The sequence below is a fragment of the Furipterus horrens genome, unplaced genomic scaffold, assembly GCF_987537825.1.
Source record: "Furipterus horrens unplaced genomic scaffold, mFurHor1.1.pri manual_scaffold_11, whole genome shotgun sequence".
NCBI classification, from domain to species: Eukaryota; Metazoa; Chordata; class Mammalia; order Chiroptera; family Furipteridae; genus Furipterus; species Furipterus horrens.
In genome coordinates this window covers 7,886,300-7,907,407 of record NW_028327181.1, presented here as the reverse complement: position 1 = coordinate 7,907,407, position 21,108 = coordinate 7,886,300, and the positions used below count along the sequence as shown (strand labels likewise).

Sequence of the window (21,108 nt, the reverse complement as noted above, 5' to 3'; positions counted from 1 at the left end):
AGGAAATTCTTAAAAGAAATGCCTGCTTTTATTTTTCTCCATCTGAGAAATACATGGAATGACAGCTGCTTTCTACCACTTTTCTTGGGAGGTTGAACTAACCTTGTCCTGAGAATGTTCCAGAACAGTGCAGTCCAATGGAGTGTTCTATGATGATGTTAACAGTCCCTGTCTGAGCTGCCACTAGCCACATGCGGCTGTCTAGCATGTGAAACATGGCTGGTACAACAGAGGAATAGGACAGCTTATGGCTGCCATATTGAATAGAGCATTTCTAGAACCCTGGTCCAAGAGTATTTCATTTTAATAAAAGAAGGAGCCATGTGGACAAGTCAAAATTTTAATTAATCCTGCCATTTATGGTAGGAGTTGGAGTGTATGATTCTGGGACAAGAGATTGGCCTTCTTAACTAGGTTAGGTTGGGTTAATATAAAGACAAGTTTCAACTGCAGAGATGAAGGTGAGAGAATGAAGTTAGGATGGCAGCTGACTTATCTTTACATTCCCAGGGTCCAGCATCGACAGGTCTCAGTAACATCAGGGGCACTGGAGAGAGAACGGAGGCCAAGGAGAACTCTCTGTAGCGGGGAAGCAGCAGGCTGGTTCGAACCCCTGATCGATAATTAACACGAGGCTCCTCATTCAGCCCATCATAACTATTGTGCGTGTCCTGGGAGTCAGGACAGATTTAATGGCCCTTGTTCTCAGGCACCCACACTCTGGCAGGGGGCAGTAGAAAACAAACACGAAACAATCTGATCATCTCAGATACTGGTGCCTGCTAGACAGGAAATAAAATGGCGGCGTGATAATGCAGGTGGGCAATAACTACTTTTTGACAGAGTGTTCAGGGAGGGGACAGGGTCTCAGAGGAAATAACATGGGAACAAGGCTTGACTGCTAGGTTGCAGACAGCCACGGGAGCATGGGGATGACTTCCCCAGAGAGTGGGAACAGTTGTGCAAAGGGCCTGAGAAGGAAGGTGCTGGGTGCACTGGGGGGACCGCAAGGCCACCACTGGCTGGTCCAGGGTGCACACAGGAGAGTCATGAGCCATGAGGTCAGGGAAATGGGCAAGAGCCAGACCAGGCAGGGCCAAGATGTATGGCTTATATGAGTTATCAGGATTTATCATGACAAGTGGTCGCCCCGGACACCGCGGCAGCTTGATGGTTTGGGGCTGAGGTTGAAGATCAGTGGTCACCGTTGCTAACTCTGCCCCTGTTTTGGCCGGCCAAGGGCCATGGCTCTCCTGGGAGGCCCAGGTGTGAGAGGATCTGGAACAGATCCTCGGTGTTGGAAGGCACGTGGGAATTGGTGGCTCACTCGGCCTCACACGTCAGGGACTGTGGGGCCATCAAGAAAACCCCAATACCAGAAGCTCTCCCAGTATAACGATTATAATATTAAAAACCAACCCACCCTCTCAGTGGATGGCGTGGAGGCGCAGGAAGGAGCATCTGTGCTGTGAGCCATTAGGCGTCCCTGACAGATGTGTTCTTCGTCCCCCACCCCCAGCTGCAAATGAAGACCCGTCCTTTTCTTCTGCCCAGACAAGGATTGATGAGGATTCGGGAGAGCACTCAGACAGGCAAGGAGAGGCTGTGAACCCTTTCCAAACCTGCAATTTATCTTGAGAAGGCTATTCACATCACTTTTTACAGGCGGGATTATGCTCTGACCTGGCACATTAATCTCACCGAATAAAATAATAATAATCAGAAAAAGGGAGCTGGAAAGTTGCCAAGGGAACATTAATAACTGTCGCCTACACCTCGGTGGTGTGGGGACAAGGTGCTGGGTCTCCTCCCAGCCCCTCGCCCCGAGCCGTGACCATTTGAAGGAGAAGGAAGTGAGGTAGCTACGGCCTGAACTTGGGGAGATTTTATATAGATGGTGCATGGGGATGCCACTCCCCAGTCGACTGCGGAACCTCCCAAACAAGTCCAGGGAACTCAGATGGGAGGAAGTCTGTCTAGTAACACAGAGGGCGGTTCTAGAGTCGGACTGCCTGAGATCAAATCCCCTCAGCCACTTACAAGCTGTGTGACCTTGGGCTGCTTTCTTAACCTTTCCCTGTGTTTGTTTTCTCCTATGAAAATGGGGATAAAAACAGCACTTGCCGGGAACGCCAAATGGTGTAGCTGCTGTGGAAAGCAGTTGAGTGATTCCTCAAAAAGTCAAAGTTACCATTATGACCCAGCATTTCCACTCCTAGGTATTTACCCAGAAAAACTGTGTTCAGACAGCCACTTGCCCACAAATGTTCCAAGCAGCATTACTTACAATGGCCTAAAAGTGGAAACAACCCAAATGTCGATCACGAGATGAATGAATAAACCAATGATGGCCTAGCCATGTAATGGAATATTATTCAGCCATAAAAAGACCCAGGCTACAATCATGGGTGAACCTTAAAAACACGATGTGAAGGGGAGGAAGCTGCATACAAAAGATCGCATAATGTACGACTGCATTTATGTGAAATGTCCAGAATAGCTAAGTCCACAGGGACAGAAAGCAGATTTGTGGTTCCCAGGGGGGGCAGGGGGAGAGGAGTGACCGCTAATGGGTACAAGGTTTCCTTCTGCTGTGATGAAGATGTTTCAGAATGGGATGATGGTGATGGTCCCGCGACACTGTGAATGCAGCGAATGGCACTGGATTGTACACTTCAAAGTGATTACTGGTCAATTTCATGTGACTTTGACCTCGATAAAGAAAACCGTAGAACAGCAGCACTTGCCTTGTAAGACAGACGTCAGGAGGAAATGAGTTCAAGCCGTCCTGGCCCAAACCAAGGGCTGACTCCCCATTTTAGTTGCTCCTAATGCTATCAGCGTTGTTACTATGAGGTTTGCAATCTCTGGCAAGTTATTTAACTTGGTTTCTGCTCTGTGAAAAGAGGTATCAACAGCATCTACCCTCTCCCAGGGTTGTTAAGATTAAGCAAGACAATGTCTTCAGTAGATGGAATTTTGTCTACTTGGTTCACCGATATATCCCCTGGCACATACATGGTGTTCAGCAAGTATTTCTTGAACAAATGGCATTCCCTAACACTCTGCCTGGCTGCTGGTAACTGCTCAGCAATGTTTAGCTGTACTGATGATTACTGGTTCGGCTGCCAGGTTTCTTTGGTCCTTCCTCGCACAGGAAAGTTAAGTACTAGTTTGCCTTGTGGATTTCTGTGTCCTTGTGACAGAGGCATTGGAACATCTACCAAATACGAGAGGTCTGAGCTGAGCTGAGAACAGAAAATAAGCCCTCACTGATGCTACAAGAGATGAGTTAGTGTAGCTGATGAAACTGTCAATCCATCCACCCATATATCTACCCATCCATTCAAATATCCATCCATCCATCCATCCATCCATCCATCCATCCATCCATCCATCCAATCACTTGCCTACCCATCCACCCAACTATAACACATACATACAATGAACACTTTGGAGTACATATCAGATACTAGTGATCCATCAACAAATGAGCTCTTAGATGCACTCATTTCCTGCTGTCACAGAGGTTACACCCGAGAAGAGAAGGCAGACAACTAAACAAGCAATTATAGTCAGGCACAGGGGGAGGACAGGGTGCTGGGAGAGTCCTCAGCTGGGGCACCATCTCTAGCCTGAAGGGAAGATTTCTAAGAGGCTGTGAGCTGCAGGAGCAGGAATTAGTCAAGGCACACGTAAGGGGAAGGGTCTCTGAGGCAGCAGGAGCAGAGATGCAGCGGGCAGGAGACCGGGCAGCACAAAGTCCACATGCATAACCATTAGGCCACGCTGCTTCCTGGTGTCAAGACCCTGGTGCCTACCTGGTACGGCATGAGCTCAAGGGACAAATGGTAATAGGTATTATGACCTTGGGAGGGGCACGTGGGAGGCACATCAGGACTTCTTTACACCTATCATTTCCACTCTGGTCTTCGTGTAAGAAAAGTTCAACAGCCTAGGATTTTGGCTCAACTGAATAAATCACAGGTGGAGGAAGAGCGTGAAGTGACATGTGGGGGTGTGTGTGCAAGAACAGACTCCGATTACCCTGGTGTGAAATAATAAGAAATCTACATGTGGGTCTCTAACCCCACTCCCAGCGTCCATATTTACAAGACTCATTTGCTCTAACATATAGTCTTTGATTCCAGTTCCCAGCACAAGGCTCCGGAGACCTTTGCAGTTTCCTGAGTGACGGGAGACGGGAGCATCTCCCACTGAGCTCCTAAATCCTCCAGCGTTTCCTGGAGCTTCTTTCGTTCTAATGAGGTGCCTCTGAGCAGACTCCTGGGTGGGGGCTGGTCACCAGAAGGGCCAAGCCATTATTAGAAGCTTGGGACTTTCAGCCACACATCCCTTATACCAGAGAGGGGAGACAGGCTGGACATGGAGTTAATCACTGATCCTGCCTCCATGAGGGAGCCCCCATAAAAACATCAATGGTACGGGGTTCGGGGAGCTTCTGGGCTGGTGAACACATATCTACATGCTGAGAGGGGAGTGCACCCCAACTCCACGGGGACAGAGCTCCCGTGCTCAGAACGCTTCCAGACCTCATCCTTTGTACCTCTTCACCTGGCTGTGTCTGTGTCCTTTATCATAGCCTTTATTTATAACGGTTACCATATATTTATTAACTCTCTAATAAAATATATCAAGTACTGTTATATGAAGATGGAGAGAGGAATACAGCCCTGCCAACATCGTGACTTTAACTTAATGAACCCCATTTTGGAATTCGGACCTCCAGAACTGCAAGATAACAGATTTATGTTGCTTTAAGACACTAATGTGAAGTGTATATATAAAGCGAAGGTATAATGTGAGTCTATAATAAAAATATATTGAATAAAAATATTTTTAATAATTTTATGTTTCACACATATAAAATAATAATGAATAAACTGGTAAATATAAATAAGTGTTCCCCTGGGTTCTGTGAGCTGTTCTAGCAAATGGCTGAACCCAAGGAGGGAACAGTGGGAACCCCAATTTACAACAGGTGGGTCAGAAGCACAGGTGACAACCGGGACTTGTGACTGGTGTCTGAAGTGAGGAGGGGCAGTCCTGTAGGACTGAGCCCTTAACTTGTGGGATATAATGCCGCCGCCACGAAGCCAGCGTCAGAACTGCATGGCAGAATTGCTGGGTATGTGGGGCACCCAAGAAGCACCGGTAACAATTATGTCCTGAAGGGGACATTCAGTCCTAGCCCTGCTCCGTCCTCTGAATCACAATGGTTCTCCTGCACAAGCCCCCGTCAACCCGACACGCGCTTGCAGGCCTTCCCCTGCAGATAGCACTGCCATCACTTCCCATCCTGGGTCCACAGCAGACATCACTAATAAGCCACAGAGTTCTTTCCTTCTGAGCCTTGGTTCCCTTCACAAAACGTGCTCCTGTAGCCACAAAGCATCAAAACCTATGAGAGCCTTCCTTCCCTGGGAGAAACAGAACCAGGGCACGTCGGCACGGGCTTTTTTCCTTTCTCAAATTTGGGTGAAAATTGCATCGAGAGCGGCTTTGAACAATGAAACCAAGGAAATGCACTTGGAGTACAGTTGTCACAGGCAGGTGCTGACAGCAAAGAACCACGCTCAGCTTCAGGGACTGTAAGGGGTGAGTGACAGGATCTACTAGCTCAGGCTCTGTGCATTTGATACTATGGCGTCCGCTATGCTTACGCCCACTCTTTCCTCCTCCAGAAGGTGCCCTGTGTGATCGGGGCTACCTGGTGGCCACAGCCAGTACCTACCTTGGACTTGACGGCCAGGATGATCTTGGGCAGGGCCACCACGAGGCACTTGAGGGCGATAGTGATGTACTTCAGTACAAAGTCTGCAATCCCCACAATCCACAGCAAGTCGAAGAAGTCCAGGGTCTCCAGGTTGGGCTTTAGAAATATGAGGCTGTGGGGAGGATTCAGAGTCAGGATTCTCACTTTTGATCACTGGCCCTCAGCAGCTCTTTCTACTCACTCTGTGAGCCTTATAAATATTACCTGTAGGAAGAGCACTGAACTGGGAGCCAGACATCTGTGTCCTGTGCCTGAATCTGCTAGGATCTTGCTGTGTGACCTCAGGGGGTATTTTAAATTCTCTGAACCTCAGTTATGTTGAAGGTTAAAAAAATCAGACTGGCCTAGAGTATCATTAGCTAAGGTCCTCTCAGATTTATGGGTCCATAACAGGCTTTACAACAGGAAGCAGAAGAAAGGGAAAAAAGCAAACATTATGAAGGAGGGAGAGATGCAAGGAAGGAAGAGGAAAACTATGTGCCAGACACCATGCTAAGCTCTTTCCTCCCTGCATCTCAGTGTTTTGCAGTGAGGATTGCTTACCCCCACCTTAGAAGCAAGGCACTGAAGCTGGAAGCAGTAAGGTGTCCAAGGTCACACTGCATGCTAATGGGCATTTGTATCAGACAGACTGCATTTTGAATCTAGGCTTCTTTATTTATCAGACCCCGAGCAAATAGTTATTTCCATAAATCGCAGTGTTCTCATCAATAAAATGAGAATCACACCTTCCCTCGTAGTGTTATTGGTGGGATTCAATGAGATAATTGACATACTACAGATTTGCCTGGAGATGTGATGATGGTAATAACAATAGCTCTATCAGGCAGGCACGATCATCTACCCCCTTTTGCAGATGAGGAAACCAAGACACAGAAAGGTAAAGTAACACGCACAAGGTCCCACAAATAGGAAGGGATAGAGGCAGAACGAAATGCAGGCATCCTGGCTGCAGTTACTGCTCTCAGTTCTTACTATAGCAGCGCTGCTCGGAGTGTGAAAACCCATGTGCCATTCCATGCACAGGTGAGTTAACAACGTGCTCAATTTCTGTCCTTACCCCCTTGGGGACAGATGACAAACTGTCTCAAACTGGCACCTCCCCAGGGGCCACACCTTGAGTAGCACTGCTCTGCACCACCTCTGAGGATGTGTACGCTGTGCACTTGATGTGTCTTGGCTCATTTCATTTTTCCGAAGACTCCATGACGTAGGTACCAATGACTCCATTGTGAGCTGGGGAAGTTGGGGCACTAAGAGTGGCACTGCCTGCTCAAGGCATCTTAGGTAGAACTTGGAACCAGGACTGGAATTAGCACCCAGTCTGTGCTGGACCTCTCCCTTTTCTTCCCACCAGATGAGAGGCTCCGAGCCAAGGCCAGACCAAGTCCTGTCTGTCCCCTGCTGAGCAGGGAACAGCGCACACTGCCCCGCCTGGATGCTTTCTTAATGCATCATGTAGGAGTCCCCGCTTATCCCCAGTTTCGCTTCCTGCGTTTCAGTCATCAGTGGTTAACCACTGGAAAGGTCCAGAAATAAACAATTCATAAGTTTTAAATTGCATGCCATTCTGAGTCGTGAGAAACCTTGTGCTGTCCCTCTCTGTCCCACCTGGGAAGTAAATCATCCCTTGTCCAGTATTTCCACACTGTAGGTGCTACCTGCCCGTCCTTAAGTCACTTAGATGTCTTGGTTACAAGATCGATGGTCGGGATATTGCAGTGCTTCTGTTCAAGTCCCCCTGATTTTACTTTATAATGGCCCCAAAGTGCAAGAACAGTGATGTTGCCAATTCAGACATGCCAAAGAGAAGCCATAAACTTAGTCATAGGTATGTATATATGTATGAATGTACATAAAAAATAGTTTATATAAGGTCTGGTGCTATCTGCTGTTTCAGGCATCCGTTGGTGGTCTTGGAACATGTCCCTGCGGATAAGGGGGGATGACTACACTCTGCTGAGCTGGTGGAAAGAGGTGCAAAACCAAGGCCTTAGAATGAACTGGTCTACTGTTTCACTTTTATTTTTAAAAACCTATTCCTACTTATAATAAAAATCTTTGAAGGGGGAAATCAATGAAAACAAGTCTATTTGGGCAGTCTCTGACCACACCGAGCCCTGTCTCGGTGGGATTCTCCACAGCCCAGTCTGAGCGGCCACTCATGTCATACTACAAGGGGCAGTTGGCAGCCGTGAGCTCCCTTCTCTGCTGGGCTCTGTTCTTCCCCGGGGACACCTCAGGTTGGTTGGCGGGTTGACCTCCACGCCCTTCTGCTTCTGTGATCACAATAAAAGGAAGATCTGCCTTCCACTTTGATTTTATCTCAGAGACACCGGTTGGTGTTAAAACTCACTGATCTGGGTTTTAGTGCAACATGGTCGCATTTCTTTCTGTTTTGGTGTTGGGGGAGGGGCCGTGCCAAAGTGTTTTTCCACAGATTGATCACTAAGTCCATTTATTATATTTATAATGTACGCTGTGAACTTTAATAAACTGATCGACTTTATTGTCAGTTTTGCTCCTTAATAGGCACCACTGCCCATAGGTACAGTAATTCACTGAGAAAGAATAACATAACTTATGAAATGATTAGGATTATATCACATTTTTCATGCTTCATCCAGTACTTTTCATATATTATCCCATTTGACCTCCCTAATAATTAGCCCGTTCAGGTGGGTAAGGCAAGTATTAACTGGGTCCAGCTTTCACAAGTGTGGAAACCTGGGGAGTCTCAAAGGGGTTCCGTTATGTGCCATAGGGCACAAAGCTGGGAACTGGCAGGGCTAAGGCTTTCTGACACTAGTCATCAGACTTCAAATACTAGGAAGATTCGAGCTTGCTATTAAGGGCTACTTACTGGCATTAGGCTCATTGGGAAGGGCTTTGGGAAGCCTCAGTTTCCACTCCTGTAAAATGGGGATGGCGATGCACTGCTAGGAGTACGAAAGGACATAACAGCCATTGGCATCTCTGGACCATTGACACCCACGGGGAAGGGAGCTCAGCTCTGCTGCCCTTTGGCTCAGCCTTCCTCTCCCTCTCTTTCTCTCTCTCTCTCCCTCTCTGGGCCACAGGTCTGACTCAGCCCTGGTCTGACATGGCACAGCAGGCTGGGCCAGTGTCTGTGACCATGCCCAGAGAAGGACACGCGCTGCAAATTCACCAAAGGTTCTGGGAGACTCCACCTTCTAGCACCTGTGCCAAGACCTTGAAATTCCATGCCAGCCAACAAACCCAGCGTGTGTGATGGGAGCTGACGTCCTGGCACTAACTTCCCAAAATGCTTATAACGGGGTGGCCCCAGAATGTGGCGAAACGGCTCACTCCTCAACAGTCCATTTTCAGAAGAGATGTACCCAGTCTGAAAGCCTGGCTCGAGTTTCAACCTCATCCTAGAGGCCCTCACTGGCCACCCCCAGTCACTATGTGGCCGTTAGAAAATGACACATGGGGCTAGTGTTATACTTCTACTAGGGAGCTCTGCTCCAGGCAGGGTGGAATGTGAAGGTTACAACGTGACACAGAGTTGGTGCATCCCTCTCCAGTGAAGGGTTGTGTGTCCTAAGCCCACCCAAGTCCCCCGCTTACCCACTGGGAGTCAGACTCCTTGCTCACCTGTTGTACAGCTGCTGGGAACTGAACGTATAGAGCACGTATAGTGTGTTTCCCGCTAGAAAGGCCAAGATCCACAAGATGACCAGCACTGACCTTTTCTCCTGCAGACAAAGCAGAGATCTGTGGGGATGCTGCCATGCCAAAGGTGGACATGGCAGAACGTTCTGGAATGTTTTCTGACAAGTGACAATGGTTTCCTTTTTCCAAGTTTGGAGGAAGCAGGGCTAATGGTAAAAGGGGGGCCAGCGGCACCTCTCCTTCCTGCTGGAACCCAAGGGATGGTTGCAGAAAAGGTCACGGGAAAGTGGAAACCTGCCTGGAGAATTACAGGGAAAGTCAGGAGAGCCAGGTGGTTAGCAGCACAGATTTTGGGGGCTGGAAGCCCAAGTTCAAATCCTTGGTCTGCTGCCTGGGGACTCTCCAACCCTGGACAAGTTACTGAAACTTTCCATTTCCCTTTCATCATCTTTTGAAAGGGTCTGTATTGTACCTCTCTCACAGGGCTGTGAGAACTAATGTACATAAACACTTAGAACAGTGCCTGACATGCAGATGTTAGTTCACATTTACTGTTAGGAACTAAGGCACAGAAAGGTTAAGTAACTCCTGCCCAAGGGCCTCAGCGCCCTCATTTAAAATGGGGGTTTCATTAAGAATGAAGTAAAATTCATAAAAGTCAACGTTCCATCTGGTACAGGCTCATCTTTCCGGCTCGCTAAAAGGTAGAACCTATTGTAGTCTTCAGACTTATAACCCAGTAGGCAATTCACAACTACCAACTGGAAATTCCTGTTCTCACTTTTGCTAGCAAGGCCCTTGGGGCTGCTGCCCTGACCCCACCATTCAATGCAGGGCCACATTTATAGGATTAAATTCAAACTCCTACACGTGGCCATCAAAGGTCTGGTCCCCCGTCTCTCTCCAGCCTCGTTTCTGTGTTGTCCCGAGGAAGACAAGCCTTGGTTTGCTGTTTCCAGGCAGCTTCTCAGCCTGAGAGCAATCCTAGGAAATTTTTGGAGGTGGCGCCGGGCTGGTGTGTCCCCGCCTGTGTACCCTGGGAGACGTACATAGACCCCTGTCCTGCTGATTTTCAAAAGCTCGCCTCTTCCTGGACCAGGGCGGCTGCCTTGCGGGAACAGGATGAGGTCATATCTTTCCCAGTGTAACCTTCCCTGCGGTTTCAGTAAATGCTCCACTGTCTCCAGACGCAGCTCAGCGCCCCACGCACCCTTACGATGCATATTTCCAGAGTAGACAAAATAAATGCATCTCCATCCACCCATTATTCCAGGAGCGGTCAAGGTTAACGATCCTGGAAACCACCTCCAACCAACCAACTGCTCTTATCAGTGTGATTAATCCACTCGGCAGCCCTTTCTGCCCAATAAATAATGGATTCCAGTTGAGTCCTCTGCAAATCCAAACCAAAGGTGGGAGAGGAGGAGAGGATTAGCATCGCCTCAAGAAGCCAGACGCTGAAGGACAAAGGGGGTAGTTCTCTAGCAGTCGCTTGAGATTCCTAAACTCACTGAGGGTCATGGTGACTCTTTCACAGAAAACACGTGCAGACAGGCAAAGCATCACCTGTGTCTTCACTTCTAGGTTTCAGGGACCCCTAGAAGCTGGTTCACGGATACAGGTATCCTCTTCCCCCCTAAAGTTCAAGTCAAGGCACCGTCTGGATGCCACTGCGTTTGAGAGATAGCCAGCCCCCAAAGCCTCCTCCCATTATGATGTTGATCAACCTGCTGTTCTAAAAGCAGCAGAAAGGAGTTTGCACCAAGATGAGACAAAGACTCAGGAAGAACCTCTGGCTCCATGCCCAACTGTGGACCTCCACGGGCTTGTGTCAAATGGAGACGGAGCTGCCCTCCACGACTCCTGGAGGCCCAGATGCTTTTGAGAAAGCAGATGGCCCCAAAGAAGGACCAGAGAGGATGGTGGCTGTTACGGGGTCCCACCCACGTACCAAGCATAGGCTTGTTAAAAACAGCTTGATTAAATGTTACCTATACGCCAGGCACTGTGCTAAACACCTTCTCTGCACTATCTCATTTAATCCTCTCCACGGTGTAAGCAGTTGGTGTGAATAGTTCCTTTTCCAGTGGTGGCCCTGAGGTTGAGGTTACCAAGGTAACCTAAGAGCCTGTAGGCGAGGAGAGCTGGAATTTGAACCTGGGGTGAGAACGGCCTGTAGGTCAATGCCTGGGTCCATATCTTGATGTCACCACTTGCACTGGCTATGTGACCTCAGGCAAGGAACTTAATGTCTCTGAGTTGCTGTTTCTTACTGGAAAAATGAGGTAAGAATGGCTGCCTCCCCCGACCACCCGCCAGGTTGCTGGGACAATTTTGCAAGATGAGCTTGTGCAAGGGGCCCAGCACTGTGCTGGGCATTCAGGAAGATGGTGGTGAAGCTGTATGGCCACCCAGCAGTGCCAGTGGGATGGCCTTAACCATGAGGATGGGTGGGAAGTGAGCTAACTGGTTGAATGCCAGGTGGGTAAAGGCAGTGGTCTGGGAGGACCCTGCAGGTCGAAGGGCTTGGGAAGAAGGATGGCACGTCAAGGGATGTGCCTGGGGGTGATAACAGAAGAAGGATCTCCCAAAGATGTCCTCACCCCAATCCCTGCAACCTGTGAATAGGTTAGATCACGTGGCAAAGGAGAATTAAGGTGGCGTGTGGAATTATGCTTGCAAATCAGCTGATCTTGAGAAGGGGAGAGACTGTGGATCATCCAGGTGGACCAATGTCATCACATTGGAAGTGGAGGAGGGAGACTCAGAAGAGGACATCCAGAGGGGGATGTGACTATGGAAAGATGGTAACAGAGATACAATGGTGCTCACCCAAAGAGGAGGAAGGGGCCAGGAGCCAAAGAATGTGGGTGACCTCCAGAAGCTGGAAAAGGCAAGGAAATACATCCTCCTCTAAACCCTCCCATAGACCTCAGCATAGTGAGTCTCAATTCAGATTTCTGATTGACAGAACTGTAAAATAATCCACCGATGTTGTCTTCAGCCACTGAGTTTGTGGTCATTTGTTATAGCAGCCACAGGAGGCTAATTCATCAGGTGACTCACCTTCAGAGAGACCTGTTCTCGGAGCGTGGAGTTGGCGTAGGCGAAGGTGGTGGCCATCCCGATGCACACAGCAATGCCTGTGGGACAGAGGAGGGCCCGACACTGCCACTTAGACTCATCAGGCCTGGCCCTGGCTTACTAGGGACGGTGAGCAACACTCAACAGACACATGCCTGGCCCTCTCGGAGTTGAGGGACTAACCTCAGAAGAGGAAGAAAATCTCACTTCTGGGGGACTTGGGTGGCCATGTAAATCACTGGGACGCCTGAGCCACTCTGAGCACAGGCCCCTGACACAGGGGTGGGTTTGAGGTCACTCTGTGGTACTGCATAGAACATGGTTAGGAGCATGGGCTGTGCAGTCTGGTAAGACCTGGGTTCAAATCCTGGCTCTGCCACCTCCTCTCTGTGTGAGCTTAGGCTAGTCACTGCACCTCTCTGAGCCTCACTTTCCTCATCTATAAAAGGGACAAAATAACAACAGTTCTTACCTCCTGGAGGGATGATGCTTCCAGAGCACCGTCTCTAGCAGTTAGGAAATGGTACCTGTTATCATTTCTACTTCAGAAAGAACCTGAGGGGTGTTATTTGTGATAAAAAGCATACAGAGAAAAATACTGCAACACCGTAAGGAATAAACGTTTGATGTTAAAGGGGGAAAAGATTCCTACTGACAGAAAAACATGACCCTGGCGGATGGGGGAATGGAACTGGATTTCATTCCAATTCACTCAGTTGCCATTGTTTTCCAAACTACAATCTTGGAATGCTCCCTGAACAGGGATTTGCGAATCCTGCTTTTTGTAACCTGTAGGCAGGATTCTGCTTTCACACGATGCACTCAGCTTCTCGTGCTTGGAGTTTGCTTTTACTTTGTTAATAGTACGTGAGCTCCAGGTATTTTTCTAGGTCTACTTTGTCGAAGCTTTATATCTTCATTGGAAATATATCAAGTAAAAACTAGTACCCCTACAACTCTTTCTTCTATCCTCCTGTTTGATTACAAAACAAATAAACCAACCTGCCAACTGAAACAGAAAACAAGCATACTTGAGACTAAAACTGAGGCTGTGAGTCTGCTGGAATTCTGCACAAAAGGGAAACACACAGGTTTCCATTTCTAGGAATAGAAAGGGAGGGGCTGCCACGGTAGCACCCTGACAGGGAAGGTGGGGTGATGTGAATCGGCTAAAATTCCCCAGAAAGGAGCAAATAACACACAAAGAATGGCCTACTCTCCTCCGGATGCTGTCTATGTGATGGAGGAGGCCATGAGATCATCTGTACCATCCATCACTCCCACTGAAGGGCTGAAACAACAGCAGCACCACGATCTGCTAACAATAAGTAACAACAATAACAAGAACAGTGATCCAGAGACCTCTTCTTGAATGTTAAGTGCATGTGAGGTTCTAGGCTAATCACTTTATGAATCATTATCTTACTTCCTAATAATACTAACAATATGTAGCGTTTACTGAGCACTAGCCCTGTGCCAGGTTCTACATTATGTATTTTATGTGCATTAATAATGAATATAATGAAAATAATCATCTACATTTGTATAACATGGTCCTAAGTGCTCTGCACATACATATTAATTCATTTAACCTCACTACAATCTCATGAAGCATGTCTTATAAGAATCCTCATTTTATGGGTGAGGGACAGAGAGGTTAAATATTGTATCCAGTGTCACGCAGCTAGAAAGGGGCAGAGACGGAGTTCAGACTTAAGTCGTCTGAACTCTTAGTTACTACACTCTGCTTCTTCGCACCAACCAAACCAGCTGAGGAAGCTTCTATCACAACCTGCATGGGACAGATGAGGAAACAGGCTCAGAGAGGGTAGTGACTTGCCTGAAGTCACGTAGCTAATCTGTCAGAATTTGAACCCAGGTCTGACTCAGAATCCCATACTTTTTTTTTTTTTTTTTTTTTATCCTCACCTGAGGACATGCTTACTGACTTTAGAGAGAGGACAAGGGACAGAAAGTGAAACACTGAAGTGAGAAAGAAACATCAATCGGCCACCCCCTACACACACTCTCAAGAGGGGACCAAATCCACAACCCAGGCATGTGCCCTGATGGGGAACTGAACCCGCAACCCTTTGGTTTACGGGACGGTGCTTCAACCGAACACCACCAGCCAGGGCCAGAACCCCCTACGCTTAAGTACTCTGCGTGGTGAGGGTCTCTGCTGCCTTTCCCTGGCATTGGGGATGGAGTGCCCCCTACCCAGCAGTTGAAGTCCCTGTGTCCCTGGGACTCACCGAGCTTATGCTGGAAGCACAGTTTGGCCAGGAGAATCAGGATGAAGGGCAGCCCTTTCTGGAGCCAGCAGACCACGGCCTTCAGCTCGGACAGCGCAGGGGCGGGAGTGCCCGGCTGCTCATCGCCCCCCTCATCTGAGTGCGCACGGTGGTCCCCACCCACGTGCTGCAGCAGCGAGCTCCCACGGTGGCCGCCGTGGTGAAAGTGGTGGTGGGGCTGGCGGTGGTGGTAGGTGCCGCCCTCACCCCGGCCCCCGCCTTCCTCCCTGGACGCTGGCATCTGGATGAACACGTCCCCTCCACTGGCAGAGGCCCCCAGCACCAGGCTGGACGGGAACGGGGTGGTGGGCAGGCTGCCTGTCGGGAGGCCGGAGAGGCTGGAGAAGAGCGCTGGTGGGGAGGCCGCGTCTGCCTTCAGACTCTCGAAGACGCCCCCTTCATCCACGCTTGCCTCAGAGCTGTGCGCTTGGCTGCGGTTTCTGGGCCGGAAAGGAAGAGAACGCCTCACTAAGTCAGGCAGATGGAGAGACAATCACCCAGTGCAGACGGAGGGACAGATAACAGTGTCCATAATGGTATGGAAGCTGAACTGCATGTCCCCACAAACTCCTGTGTTGAAGTGCTGACCCCCAGGACCTCAGAGTGTGACTGTACTGGGAGGCAGAGTCTTTGCAGACGTGCCTAAATGAAAATGAGGTCAGGAGGACGGGCCCTAATCCAATCTGACGGGTGTCATAAGAAGAGGGACACACACAGAGGGAAAAGGATGTGAGGACACAGGGGGAAGACAGCCACCTACAGTCCAAGGAGATAGGCCTTGGAAGAAACCAGAAGGCCAGCACCTTGATCTCGGCCTTCCAGCCTCCAGGACTGTGAGAAAAGAAACTTCTGTATTGAAGGCCCCCCACCTGCTGTCCTGCTAAAAGTGCTTCCCATTCTAAACTCCTTCCTGAGGTCTGAGACAAACCCTACAGATCGGGAGGGACAACATTCTCATCTTACAGATAAAGAAAAGGAGAATCAGAGAGAAACTTGCCAGACACCCTGGATTATCTATCCCCCAAACTCCAATCTCATCGCACGCCCCTTCCTCACTCCCCAAGGCTTCCCCCTGCGGGGCCTTGGCACAGGCTGTCACCCTTCCCGTATCCCACCTCAGTACCTATGCTCATCCCTCAGATTTCAGCCGAAATCTCTTTTCCTTGGTGGAGCCTGCTCTACCCCCAGTAAGTCTCCTTACTCCTAGTTTTCTTTACATCTTAACCTCAGCTGAATAGGACTGATCGTCAAGTCATCATTTACTGCTTCCCTGCGGCTCGCAGTCCTGGCTGCACATTACAATCACTCAGGGGAGCTTCTGAAACATACATGTGCCTGGGACCCAGCGCTGACCAACTGAACCAAAATCTTTAGGGGTGGGGCCCAGCATTTATGTCTTCAGAGCCCCCGGCTGACTCTAATCTGTAGGAAGCACTGAGAAGAACACTTTAAACTGGGCCCTGTGACATGAAGTCAAAGATCATGACTGTTAGCCCCCACTGTCTAGCTCTCCGCCCCAGCACAATGCACCTGGTATGTACATAGAACATGCTCAACAAATAGCGTTTGAAAGAATGAATGAATAGTAAAGGCTCTGAGAAGGCCTGCAATTGAAAAATTCAATTAAATTCAGAATGAAACCTAGTGTTACCCAAACTTATGTCAGCATGGAAGATTTTTTCTGTGGAAATCCTATTAACACCTTACAGAACACCTATGAAACCCAGCAGGGGAATGCCAGTGTGGAGAAATTTCAGGGTTTGTTACTCTGGCTTCCCAAACTTGACCTTGGGGCTAGTTATCACAAATCCACTGCAAGAGAGGGAACTTGAAGATGGCTACCTACTCCTCTATCACCTGGCCCATCCCTGCCGCCTCCAAGATCCAGGGAAGTGTGTGGTCCTACTCCCTAGGGTTTGGCATAATAATAAAGATAATCTTAATAATGATAACAACCAACACCATGGCTATGATCCTCAAGAGGCCTGGAGCTTTCTCTGCACTTTAAGAAGCTAAGAAAGAAGGAGTCCTGGGAGGTGCCCACATTGGCCCACATGGGGGCTACGATCTCTCCCCCACTGCCCCACGAGGACCTGGAAGGTTTTTCTGGCCCCTATAAGCTCTCTAACACTCTCAGTTCACTGGGCCCAGGGGACCTCCAGTACAATCAGGGAAGACTCACCCTCCACCAAGGGGCTTTTTATAGCTGGCCTCAGCATCCAGTGGAGACTTCAGCCTAAAGGGGAAAGAATATTCCTTGGGGAGGCAGATGCTATGCTTCTAACTTAACCACTTAAGGGCTACAGTGGGAGGCAGCCCAGCAGAGGAGTGGATCTGCCCAGACAGAAGGCCAAAATGTGCTGGGGCTGGCGGGGGGAGTGGGGGAGGGGAACAAATGGACTCAGGTCCAGATCTCAGTCTAGCTGCTTCCTGGCTGAGTGACTTTAGGTCATTTACTTCCGCTCTCTGAGCCTCAGTTTCCTCATCTGTAAAAATGGTGATAAAAATAGTTCTGACCTCATCAGTGGCCCAGAGTAAGTGTGCAGCACACAGTGACCATTCTTTTTCTGCCCCTAAAGATCGCATGGTTCACTAGAGAGTGGACAGCAATTCTGTCCTCAGAGGCTCCAACAGGCGCACTTATCATCGGGATGCTGTGTTTGCACATTTTCATATTCATTCACTCGTCCACAAGCAACCTGAGTTTCCTTACTGGCCATTTGTAAATGAAGAAGCTGAGGGCTAGGGGTGAACCCTTTCCAAAGGCATCACAGGTGGGAAGTGGCTGACCTGGGATTTGGCCAAGGGCCGTCTGATTTAAGGCCAGAGCTCCTCCCCACAAAACAGGCAGGCTTGATGCAACACTGAGTCCCAGCACTGGGACTGGGGGGTACTCTGATTTTGCAGCCAACCTCGGGGTTGCAAGGGACCTGGAAAGGGATACAAGCGAGGACGAGCTTTGCTGTCTGCCCCTGGGATGTATGTGCCTGCACGATGGGAGGTCTGGGGCTGGGAGACTGTCACCACCTGAGAACAGGTCCCACGGTGTGTTCTCTCTTGGGCTTCACTAGAGAAATTCTAGCTCATGAATGTTTTAACTGTGTTTTCGTAGATGCTGTGTTTGTCTATTTGACAGCCACTACTTACAGGGTCAAACTAACAGCCACCATTGCTCACATCTTCCTTGCCACCCCAAGTGCATATCCCCAGCCATCTCCTTGACCTAACACTCACAGACCCAGCCAGTATTTCTCCTGCCCTGAAGCACCCAGAACCAGGAACCAGACAATCAGGGACCACCCTTACAGCCCAGCGCCTGCTGACATTCCCCAAAGCAGACAATGCTGAGCTGCTTCCCCTGCCCTGCCTTGATTTGTGGGGACAACACAATAAAAACTGTGGCCTATGCCTGGTGCTTCCCCACGTGTCCTACATGGTGTGACGTGCCTCCTTTCTCTGGGGAAACGTAAGTAATAAAGCTCCTTCGGTGGCATTAGCCTCTCCATGTTGTCACTCAGTCACCTCCATAAATTAAAATCTCAGGGGTACAATCATTGATACGAGTCAAGTGCATCACCTGCCACACAGACTTTAAGAATCATCACAGGAGCAACAGCCAGCTGGTATGTATTAAGTAGTATATGCTATCGCTGTGCAAAGCAGTTTGCAGTCAGGTCTCCTCTGCTCCTCGAACAAGTAACCCTGAGACAGGTATTATTCAGTCCAGTTTTGGGCTCTCATCCCTGACCACTTGAAGCCCAGAGCCCCCAGATGGAAGGAAACAAAGAGATGCCTACCTTTCAGGTGGAACGTTATCCGTGTTACTGCTGTGGCGTCTCTGCATTTTCCTTAAGACCTGAAAGCCAAGACATGACATAAGCCAGATTCTCCCAACATTTCCACCGCCAGTCAGGTTGCCATGGTAACCATAAATAAGGGCTACTTATGTCTCACATCCCTAGAGCTCTCTGACATTTTCCAAACCTTGTGTCCATCTGCTATGACATTCAATATTCAACCCTACTGAGGCAAGGGTTGTCACCCGATTTCACAGATGAAGATGTTGAGACTTAACCGTGGAAGAAAACCTCATGGGAGAGAAGAAAGCAGCAGAGATGATGGATGAGGTGAAGCGAGCAGTGGACTGGCAGTGGGAGACATGGATTCTGGACTGATGCTGCCCCTAACTTGCTGTGTGACTTTGGATAGATCAGTACCCTCTCTGTGGCCCGAGTCGTCATCTGTTAAATAGGAGGGGGTGGAATGACTGAACCCAAAGCTTCTTATCAGTGCTCACACTGAATAAAATGATAATGAAGATGTGAATTCTCAGGGAGACACGTCACCTTGTTCACTGCGAGGAGCCACATGGACCTCAGAACTCCATGTTGATGACCCCTGAGGTCATCCCCCTCCTCTTCCTCTCCAGATGGATGCACGGGTCAGGGGAGTTTACGAGACTCCAAACCCTGGGTGGAACAGAAAACTTACATGAATAGTCGATGGATACCTTGGACCTCAGAATAAGTCTTGGGGCATCATGGGTAGCTATAGGCATACAACTCTGTCTGCTCCAAACCTCTAGTAAGTCTCTCACTGATTCCTCTTTAGGACTCCTGAGAATGGTCATGATTTCAGTGTACTTTGTCCTATTGTCAAACTGAGCCCTAATTGGGGGATACAGAACACATGTTTTAGAACCCCCAGTGGCTTGCCATTTTAATCAGAATAAAGTCTAATTTCAGTTCATGGCCTACAGGTTCTATCTGATTGACCTCATCTGTTTCCAACCTCGTTTCCCTCCACCCCGCCTTTAACCCTCTCCTCCAGCCACAGTAGCCTTTCTGTTCCCGGAACACGCCAGCTGTCCCTGCCTCAGGCCCTTTGAACGTGCTCCTCCTTCTCCCTGGAATGCGTTTCCTTGTGGCTAGTTCCTTCCAGTCAAATGTCACCTTCTCACAGAGGTCTTCTCCTCTCTCCTGACCCTGTTTAACTTTCTTCATAGCATTTACCTGTGTGATGTGCCCCCTATAAGAAGGTAAATGCCATAGGAGCAGGGAGCCTGTCTGCCTAGTCTGCCCTTCTTCCTCAGCTTTTAGAGCACTGCCTGGCACACAGTAGCACTCAACAGGTATGTACTCAATGAGTAAAACATGCATGGGCCTCTCAGTTACCTTTCCTACATTCCTTGCACCCTCTCAGGCCTTTCACCCAAGAGAAGAAAAAGAGGTCGCAGACTTCCCATGAATAGGTTTAGACACCTTGAATATTTTTTGTATAACCGAATATGCTATCTGACTATTTTAGTTCAGGGCACCATAACTGGCCGTTGAATGACTCTCTAAACCTGACCAGCCTTTTTCAGGGGTTGGCATTGGTGTCCTGGGGCCACTAATTAAAAGAGAAAACCGACTAGGTAAGCCTCCTTCTTCTTTTGGAAAATCAGCTAAGAAATGGGTCAGTAGCATCATCTTCATATATGAAGGCAGGCTCATTATGTAAATATTTCTCAACTTTCATAACTTGCAATGTCAGCTTAATGCGCTCCTCCCAAGATAACCCATCACCTGTAGATCCTTGGAGAAAATATAGTATCCCAAAGCTTCCATCCACAAATCTGACCCAGCCTTCTAAATGCAATGCCCAAGATTCTAATTTCCAATGTCCGCTTTCAAAGGAGTTCCAAATTCCCTGGTGGGAGCAGGCCGTACAGTATTATTTCAATACTGAATCGTGTAATAAATTTTTACACGTGGGATGCATCTCAGTGAAACGCCTTTTTACCCTCTGCTCCATGCATCGTACTACGTCCCATTGAAGAATTACACCAAGACTTTTCAATACATGCTATGTTTTGAGTCTTCGGGCCTTTACCTGACTGCAGCGAAATGCATGCAAGAAAGCGTCTCCTGCATCACTTGCATCGGAAGAGGGCAGGTGCACTTTGGGTACAATGCCGCGAGCGTTTTTCATTCCTGCAGCCAGCATTCGGCGCACAAGGGCTGGAGGACTTTACGGACCATCCCGGGGATAAAAAAGAAACCGCGTTCTCTTTTTTACCTGCCCAGACAATTCAGCAATCACAGCGGCATCATTCGCGTCCTTCCAAGCCAATCACTCTTGCAGCCCGGGGAGCACGTGACTTCCGAGTGCTTCCGGCCTCTCAGGATTCTTTCTGGGGTTGACAGGACCCGCGCTAAAATCCGGGGACAGTTTCTCTGGCCTCACGCACGTGATTGCCCGCCTCCTTCCCGGAATTCAACCAATAGAAAGCCGCCTCTCCACAGGGACCAA

The 21,108-nt window shown here is 48.9% G+C and overlaps 1 protein-coding gene across 8 annotated transcripts in view; it reads right to left on the bottom strand.

The window, feature by feature from the left end:
• RNFT2 (ring finger protein, transmembrane 2) overlaps positions 1-21,002 on the bottom strand; it is a 56,864-nt gene extending 35,862 nt beyond the window's left edge. For 2 of the 8 annotated variants that reach the window (XR_016513948.1, XM_090290885.1), the window contains exons 1-6: positions 20,689-20,999; positions 18,612-18,670; positions 14,776-15,254; positions 12,503-12,579; positions 9,419-9,519; positions 5,756-5,909 (exon numbers count right to left, since the gene is read on the bottom strand). Coding sequence is in view for 7 of the 8 variants with exons in the window: in XM_090290885.1 (XP_090147011.1) it covers positions 5,756-5,909; positions 9,419-9,519; positions 12,503-12,579; positions 14,776-15,254; positions 18,612-18,670; positions 20,689-20,802 (984 nt within the window). In the remaining variant the exon portion in view is untranslated. Of the gene's footprint in view, positions 1-5,755; positions 5,910-9,418; positions 9,520-12,502; positions 12,580-14,775; positions 15,255-18,611; positions 18,671-19,160; positions 19,284-20,688 lie in introns of all 8 variants that reach the window. The other 6 variants (XM_090290882.1, XM_090290886.1, XM_090290883.1 and 3 more) reach the window with 6 other exon arrangements.
• Between the last annotated feature and the right edge of the window lie 106 nt (positions 21,003-21,108).